Below are 9519 nucleotides of genomic sequence, written 5' to 3' on the forward strand. Positions count from 1 at the left end.
GAATTTCTTAGATTTAGCTTTTGAATATATATCCTTTCAGAGCGAAAAAAAAAAAAAATTGCTTATGGGGGTCCCTGGAGCATCATACTTTCAGATGGGGGTCAGCGGCCAATTACATATAATTCTAGGGGTCCTTGACATGAAATAGTTTGAGAACCACTGCCACAGAAACATGGGTTTTTCAGAAAACTGTCAGGATTTAGAAGACATTTGTAGAGTCGAACTTAGGTCTAAATGGGTTAAATCATGAAAATTGTAGCTTTTTTGGGGGGGTGGGGAGTTGGGGATGTTTGTTTTTTTATGTTTGAAATTATAATAACTAAAAACAAAATGTAGGAAACAAAAAATGAAGGGACCCAATGTTTGGGAAACAGTGTTCTAAACTATGAAACCTATGTCCTTCTTGGTAGTAGCCTACTGTACTGCAAAGACAGCACACTGTACTCCGAGCAAATATGAGGCAGGCTACTTAATAAATGCAAACGTTAAAAGGCAACAGGCACTGCCAATGTACTGTACATCGATGCTGCAGACCTGATCTAGCGGAAAAGGAAGGAGTATTATATATATTTTATGAGGAGTTAGTTCACTTTCAGCCATACTGCGCTGCAAAAGTGAAAGTGTGGTTGCATGGTTGCATAATTGCCTATAGGGTCAGTGACACTTCCTAATTTATACTCCCATCGCGTGACTTACGTGTCACTTTGCCGGTAAGATATGGGGGAGCAAAAAAAGTTCATAGCTTAATTTATACATCGGGACACACAATGGCAGCACACGGCGAAATAGCACATCCACCAGCATGTAAGAACTGCTATCTTCGCCTTAGTTTGGTAGTCAGGCTCTAGCTTGGTAGTCCAGGAGCACAGCTCGGCAAGGCAGCGTTCCCTTGAGACGCTGCGCTGCTGGCATATAGGCTTCCATTATCCATAAGCCCCGGGGAGTCGGGACAAGACACTAGTATAATATGCACTAGTATAATATGCACTAGCATGTGCTGGAGGAACACTCTGCATGCACCGAGCCAGTCCTGGGTCCAGTGAACGCCACTAAAGGTTGAGGTTCCTCTAGGGTTCATCGTCATCTTTATTTATACCATTTAGACCTGACGTCGAAATGTATAAAATGTCTTCTAAATCCTGACAGTTTTCTGTCAAGGATTTGCGCCACATTTTCACGATTTTTCAAAAATAGCAGACCTACAAGCTCGTAGCGCGCCACTCGGTGGCGCGCTATGAGCTTGTAGATCTGCTATTTTTCAATAGCTAAATTATAACATAATGTAAAAAAACACCAAAAGGGGTTCCCGCCCCCAAAAGGGGTTATACTCGGAAGTACAATTAAGGTCAAGCCCTCATTTTCAATGTAGCCGAGGTTACAATATACATAATCAATACATCTAAAAACACAATACAGTTATAAATCAGGGTATAGTTAGACCGGCATCCACTTGTGTTGTGTGTCTTCTTGACCCCTGCAGAGAATCTAGGCCAGGACGGCCATGGGCCAATTGTATGCATGCCTGAATCACTCAGCGCTGTGATGCTGGCCTATTGGTCGCTGATGTGAGAGGATGCTGTCGCCTGTCGCTGCATGGCGTCTGTTTGTTCGCCGCTTCTCCAGCTGAGCTAGTTTAGTTCAGTTTAGCTTCATTTAGGCCTGACGTCAAAATGTTTCTATATCAGTGGTTCTCAATATTTCATGTCAAGGACCACAGAAATTATATGTAATTGGCTGCCGACCGATATGTTGTTCCAGGCACCCCCCCCCCCCCCCCCCCCCCCCCCCGAAGCAAAGACTTGAGTTAAAAATGTTCGCTCTGAAATATTGGACAGATATCTTTAATTCCATATCAGCGATAGTCGGGCAAAGAGTGGAGCCCACACCTTTGGGGGCTCTGTTTGGTGTTTTCTCCTCAGTACCGTCGCTCTCTAAACCAGAGAGGGATGTTTTGGCTTTTGTCACTCTGTTAGCTAGGAGACTAATCTTGATCAACTGGAAATCGCCCACTTCCCCTTCTCACACTCACTGGATTAAACGGTTCTTCCGATAAGTTTGGGAGGATATGGGGTCCATTCTTTCAATTCATTCAGAAATGTAATCCGTCTCTGCTTGAGGATGTGCGGGGTCTGCTGGACTTTTGATTTAAAAGTATACTGTGGTTGGATTGCTGTGATGTAATGCGGATTATGGATGTATCATGTACTTATAATTGTTTGTAGGATGTCTTGTTTTCTGTTGTCCTTTTTCTTTGGGTGAAAATTCAATGTATTTATTCTTGTACGTTATACTTTATTAAGAGTTTATTAAGAGAAGCTGTTAATGCCACCACTTATTATTTCTCAACTCCAGTATTTAAATAATGCTTCTGTGAAAAAAAACAATACATAAAGTTATAAAAAAATAAAAAAAAGTTTGCTCTGAAAGAATATATATATTCCAAATTTGCGCCACATTTTCACGATTAAAAAAAAATAGCAGACCTACAAGCTATGAGCTATGAGTTTGTTTGTAGATCTAATAGCTAAAGTATAACATAATGCTTCAAACACCAAAATGGTTTATTGCAACCTCCACGCGCTCCATCCGCTCTGGTACTACTAAAGACCTTCCTTTTTAACAAGGCATTTGCCTAGTTGGACCTTTTTACTGTGCTTTTTAACCTTGTCCTTGTAAATATTTGTGCATTGTAGCACTTTGAGATCTGTTTCAAATATAAAATAAAATAAATATAAATATAATAAATATAAAATGTATTATTATTATTATGATGGATTATGATTAGGTTTCCCCTGGTCGCTTGGGTACCTGGATGTCATTGCTGTCGGGCAGAAACCTTGATATAATATTTTTATGTTCTTTGTTTTTCATGAATAAAGGCTTATAAATACATATATTTAATAGCTTGTTGTATCTCAGAAAGCCAAATGATGGGATGGTCATATGGGGATGGTCACCAGTTAAAATAATATAGCTTATTCTGGGCCAGATCTGACTAGTTATGATATGAACGAATAGTTTTATTTCGGTCTTAAAATGTACATGATTATTACAGCAGCAAAAGCATTTTACAGGACCGAAAAAAGGTGTAGGCTGAAGCCGTAGCATAAATGACAGATGTTGATCTGGCCTCGATCAGACTCTCTCTGACTCATCCAGGGACATCCGTCTTAGTGGCAGCATTTATGTTGGTTGAAATCAGGTGATATTCTGGGCCAGATCCGACTAGTCTTGGTTTGAATTGATTTGGCCCAAATCAAGACGTCACTAATTCGTCCAGGTCCTGACCATGTTTGCTGGGATGCCAGTTTCATGCAAAAGTAGCATATCTATAAGGGTGGGCACTCGGGGACGGCCGGTTGCGCCTGGTTCCCCCGGCCTGTTCGGAAATCACGCTAAGCAGTCCCAGGGGCGGGCGGTTCTTTTGGCCGCGGAGACTGCAGCGTGTTGAAAGGTAAGTTACAGTTTTGGACATCCAACAATTTCCACTACATTTGCACATGTTTACGTGCGCCGCGTGTGCGCAGACGCACGCACACCCTCGCCTCTCTGCACTCCCCTTACAGCTTACACTGACATACATACTGTGGTGTCTCTCTAAGGGACCGCCGGCCAGGTAGGCGCCTCCACGCCGGAGAGAGACAGGCAGAGGGAGGTGGCGCGCCACGTCAACGACCTCTCGGTCGCATCATAGAGGGGCGGTACGTACCGGCTGTCATCCTCTATCAGAGCGATTGCTTCCCACCTGCGTCTCTCACCTACAGCCTACAAATAGCGCAGCCTCCCTCCCAGTCAAGGTCTGGTTTCTCTGGTGTGCACACGCTATCGGGCGCCTGGCGGTAAGACACACACCTCATTCCCTCACTGAATATGCCACTTGTCAAATACAATATAGTAATTGCATGTCTCTCACCCACAGGCAAACTACGACTCTAGCGAGTCATTCGGAAATTCCGGACTGTGAATAAACCCGGGACGGGATCGGGAGGACAAGAGGAGCCCCCCCCCCCCCCCCCTTCCCCATTCCCCCCCCTCTATACGTAATAGCCGGAGGATAAGTTGACTTGGCTACGTGACGTCACGTGCCTCTATCTCCCTGTCGGCAAACGAAGGGAAAGAACTGTTATACTAAATACCCACCTCACGCCTACCGGGGACCTCGGGAACCTGGAAGGAGAGGAAGAGGATAGACTGTTTCTGTTGCCTGAGTGCCTCTCATGTGAACGCCTAACTTAAGTTCATCTTCTAAATAAATCAAGGCTACAAATAAAATGTAAAGTTTACAGGGCTTTACATTTGCACATGTTTACGTGCGCCGCATGTGCGCAGACGCATGCACACCCTCCCCTCTCTGCACTCCCCTTACACGGACATACATATATAGAGCAGTGGGTCCCAAAGCGGGGTCCGGGGACCCCTAGCTAAATGATAGTTAGGAACTAAATTGGACCCAAATGGGTCTGTAACTCAGAGTGTACAAATGGAACCAAATGGACCCCGTTAGGGTCTGTTTGTACACTCTCTGAGTAAAATTAACATGACGTGAAAAAGTTTGGGAACCACTGGTATAGATCTCTATGTTTCAACTAAGCTCATTTTGTTCTTCTTGCTCTCATTCTTTCTCTCCTCTCCTTTTCCACTCTCTGCTTCACGTTGTCTCTCTCTCTGTCTCTGTCTCTCTCTCTCTCTCTCTCCCTCTCTCTCTCTCTCTCTCTCTCTCTCTCACCTCCATCCCCTCATTCTGTTCTGTTTCCATGCAGTCCTGCCCTCATGCCGTCCTGCCCTCTTTGCCTCTCTCCGTCTGTCCTCCTCTGCAGCGGAGCAACACAGAATTGGGTGAGTATTTCCAGCGGGGCCATAAATAAAGCAAATAAAGTGCTATATAAATAAAGTGGTGGCGATGTTGACAGGAGAGGAAGAGAAGAGAAGAGAAGAGAAGAGGAGAAGAGAGAGGAGTATAGCGTCGAGTCATGTTGCTGACTCAGATCATTTCAAATTTGCTTAAGCGTTGATACTTGGGCATGTAACGATATATCGTATATCGACATATATTGATATTAATCCCGACAATATACAATCGATTTATTGAAATGAAAAAAAAAAATCGATTTTCAAAATTCTTTAATACATTTTTTAATTTTTTTAGGGGGGCTAGTGAATTATGGTGTGTGATGTGAAATGTGAGCTTTAGTCACATTCCATCATATTCAAGTGCTTTTGGAGAGAAATGAGAGACACTTTCAGTAGTAGAGCACTGTAGAGGGGAGCTGTGTGTGTCTGTGACTGTAGAGGGGAGCTGTGTGTGTCTGTGACTGTAGAGAGGAGCTGTGTGTGTCTGTGACTGTAGAGGGGAGCTGTGTGTGTCTGTGACTGTAGAGGGGAGCTGTGTGTGTCTGTGACTGTAGAGGGGAGCTGTGTGTGTCTGTGACTGTAGAGGGGAGCTGTGTGTGTCTGTGACTGTAGAGGGGAGCTGTGTGTGTCTGTGACTGTAGAGGGGAGCTGTGTGTGTCTGTGACTGTAGAGGGGAGCTGTGTGTGTCTGTGACTGTAGAGGGGAGCTGTGTGTCTGTCTGTGACTGTAGAGGGGAGCTGTGTGTGTCTGTGACTGTAGAGGGGAGCTGTGTGTCTGTCTGTGACTGTAGAGGGGAGCTGTGTGTGTCTGTGACTGTAGAGGGGAGCTGTGTGTGTCTGTGACTGTAGAGGGGAGCTGTGTGTGTCTGTGACTGTAGAGAGGAGCTGTGTGTGTCTGTGACTGTAGAGGGGAGCTGTGTGTGTCTGTGACTGTAGAGGGGAGCTGTGTGTGTCTGTGACTGTAGAGGGGAGCTGTGTGTGTATGTGACTGTAGAGGGGAGCTGTGTGTGTCTGTGACTGTGCCCAGGTGATGATGGTCATTGATGCTCATTAATACATCAAGGAAGGCAATTATGTGTCAAAAGTAATGCTACTTCTTTTACAATGTAGTTCAATAAAACAAACAGCTCGGGGGGAGGGAAGATAAATTATATAAAATTAAAAGAAAACGTAATTTATCTGGAAAATATTTTTTGTTCTACACACCCTCCACCAACCTAGTCCCCATAATTTATATGGGGCACAAGGGGAGAGCAACGGACTTGAACTCATGCTTCCTTCATGCCTGAGTGTCCAAGTTGCTCCTTTACACCTGACAGGGTATACCTCTATAAATGATCTAAAATCTGTTACATAATACAATATTATATTATTATATTATCTGGGGGGGGGGGGGGGTCATTACCACTGTTGCAAAATTGCTCGGGCAGCGGTGGCTCAGGGGTAGAGTGGCTGGATGGCAACCGTCAAGGTTGCCAGTTCGATCCCGGACTCCCAGTTAGTGTCGAAGTGTCCTTGAGCAAGACACTGAACCCCAAATTGCTCCTGATGTGCTGGTTGGTGCCTTGCATGGTTTCCGCCGCCATCGGTGTATGAATGTGTGTGTGTGAATGGGTGAATTGATGCACAATCTATGTAAAGTGCCTTGGATAAAGGCGCTATATAAATGCACCATTTGCTCGCTCAGGGAAGGATCTCTGTTGTCGGGTCTCTTCTCTACATGTAAAGTGTCTTGAGACAACTTTGTTGTGATTAGACACTTCAATAGAATTGAATTGCATTGAAGTTAGGAGCACAACAATATTATGATATTCATATGCTAACAGATGCTCTTTCTTTCTCAATCTCCTCCCACACACGCACGTTCACGCACGTTTACGCACGCATGCACGCACGTACACACACACACACACACACACACACACACACACACACACACACACACACACACACACACACACACACACAGAGCAGAAGTAAACTTACACAAAGGACGTGCAGTGCCACCGCTCCCTCTGTCCTCTCTTTATGTGTGAACAGGTCAGTTGGGAACTCGTGCAATGCTGGAACAAAGAGAGAAATCAGGTTATAAAGGTGTGTCTGCATGCATGTCCGTTCATCCGTGTGTGTGTGTGTGTGTGTGTGTGTGTGTGTGTGTGTGTGTGTGTGTCTGTGTGTGTGCGTGTGCGTGTGCGTGTGTGTGTGTGTGTGCGTGCGTGCGTGTGTGTGTGTGTGTGTGTGTCTACATGTTGGCATTTTAATCATCAGTGCCCTGCAGTGAAGCCTCTACTATACACATAATGAGCAACACACTGAACTCATGTGACCTGACAGTGGCCCCACAGCACCTTAGCCTGTGTGTGTGTGTGTGTGTGTGTGTGTGTGTGTGTGCGTGCGTGCGTGCGTGCGTGCGTGCGTGCGTGCGTGTGTGTGTGCGTGCGTGCGTGCGTGCGTGTGTGCGTGTTTGCATGCCCGCAAGTAAGCACGAGTGTGACAGTCCAACTGTGCAATGCCAAGGACTGTGTGAGCTTGTATGCCTCCTCTGAGAGAGACCCCGGAGAACAGGGACATGGAAAAAGTGAGCGTTAGAAAAGGACAAAGTGAGGGCGAAGTGGAGAGAGGGAGGGAGGGAGAGAGAGAGAGAGAAAGGGGGGGGGGGGGGAGGGGGAGAGAGAGAGGGAGAGAGAGAGATAGAGAGAGTTGTAAAAATAGAGCAGGATATTTAGGGTACAGCAGGAGCGATGTGGAGATGGTAGAGAGAGGTTAGAGAACAGTGTGTGTGAGCCTAATCGCATGAGAGGCATGTCGAGAGAGACCGACACGTTAAAATGACCAGTGCCCTTTGAGCAAGGCATTGAACCCCTACCATGAAATGTTCTATGAGCAGGGCCTGGCTGTAAACAAGTTCTTGAGCTTAGTCCAGTTACCCTGGGTAAACATAGTACCTTTCCTTTGCAAAGTTCCAGCAAAGGCCCATGAAAGAATTCTCCTACTAGAGATTACAACTAACTATAGTAAGTTGGCATCTGTGGTGAATGTCAGCGGGATTGTAGCATGATGATGTTGCTAAAAAAAAACCAAAAACATTTTTGCTTCAACAACTTTTACAACACCTTCGACTTCAAGCTTAAAACCTGGTTTGAAGTAAAAAATAGGTTCATAGAATATAGTTCACAACTTTCTGGTCGTTTCTGCATCAGTCTCTCCCTCTCCCTCTCCTACGCTGTGTTGACCTACTTGCATCCATAAACACGAGTGGATGCGGTGGTGGTGTGTTGCAGTCTGCTGCGCCGTATAACACAGTGTTCCATTGCTAACATCCAAAGCATGAGCAACACAACCCAGAGCAGCCTGTAAAAAAAAAGCCACAGACGGAAAACAAAGCAGCAGAGAAGGAGGACTTGTACACGTTGACAGCTGGAAGTGTTTAATATTTACTGTTACAAGCCAGCTATAGCACTGGCTCTACGACCCAACCCAGCCCAGATGCCGACCTAGTGAGTGAACAGCAGAAACAAGCGTCTCGCATGACTGACAAATAATACGAGCCTGAAAATTATACAACAACAAGAAGAGTCTAAAAAGGCCCGCTATAGACACGCAGCTCCGTACACCGAAGGTAGCTATAGACACGCAGCTCCGTACACCGAAGGTAGCTGTTTTTCATGATATCGTTGCTGTCGGGAGGTAACCTCTTAACCCATTCTGACCTGAGATCAGATTCATACGAGGTTTCCACTGGACACACACTGGTCTGATGAACCCATTCTGACCCGAGATCAGATTCTAAAAATGTCAGCCGTTCTTCGAATTTAAAAAAAATAGCAGACCTACAAGCTCGTATCGCGCCACTCGGTGGCGCGATATGAGCTTGTAGATCTGCTATTTTTCAATAGGTAAAGCATAACATGATGCTAACACCAAAATGGGTGCCCGGTCAGAATGGGCTAACTCCATGTTGAGGTGTTTGAACACCCTTTTTACGTCTGTATGTTCGGAAATATTGAACCAATGGAAAGTAGTAAAAAAAAACCCCGCTTTGGACAAAACCTCTTAACCCCATTGGAACCTCAAACTGTCTGCTAAAGCAACTAACTCCACCACGTCTCCCAAAGTTGATATTTTTGGCCTGAGAGAGGCCCTGGCCTAGAGGGAAGGTCATGACAGAAATGGTCAGCGTTCAACCTCTAGGAAGCACTGGACATGCTCAACAAGCCTCATGGCAATCCGTCCATTAGATATTGGAACATACTGTCAGCTAGTGTGGTGCTAGAGAAAAGGCCATGGGGTTATCCAGACCAGTAGGATTCCTATGGGGAGCAATTTGGTACATTTCATGGCCATTACATTTTGACATTTTGGCCTAAGGGCGGTGTTAGGGGAGCCATGGGGTCAACTAAATCAGTGGCATTCATCATGTCCTGGGAATAATGCTGCAGGAGAATGTCAACAGACAGAACATATGTCGTTTTCAAGATTTTGTTGGTCCAAAATAATAAAATAGTGGAGGGACAGACCGATGGACCTATTGACCGTCTTACCAATCGACATTGATCGATCTATGCTATTAGATGGCGATAGCGATAGTGATGTCGATATGAGTGATGCCTCTGAAAAGATAGTTTTGTGTCTCCCGGCTGTTCAGCAGACTGAGGTGGCATACAATCTG

General features: G+C 45.4%; 1 protein-coding gene across 1 annotated transcript in view; it reads right to left on the reverse strand.

The window, feature by feature from the left end:
• The window catches only part of LOC308313338 (sodium/potassium/calcium exchanger 3-like), a 69894-nt gene that overhangs the window by 22787 nt on the left and 37588 nt on the right, over positions 1–9519 (reverse strand). Inside the window, exon 3 of the mRNA XM_080760427.1 lies at positions 6837–6913. Coding sequence (XP_080616553.1) covers positions 6837–6913 — 77 coding nt within the window. The remainder of the gene's footprint in view (positions 1–6836; positions 6914–9519) is intronic.

Source organism: Protomyctophum bolini (genome assembly GCF_963924005.1).
Source record: "Protomyctophum bolini genome assembly, chromosome: 3".
NCBI lineage: Eukaryota > Metazoa > Chordata > Actinopteri > Myctophiformes > Myctophidae > Protomyctophum > Protomyctophum bolini.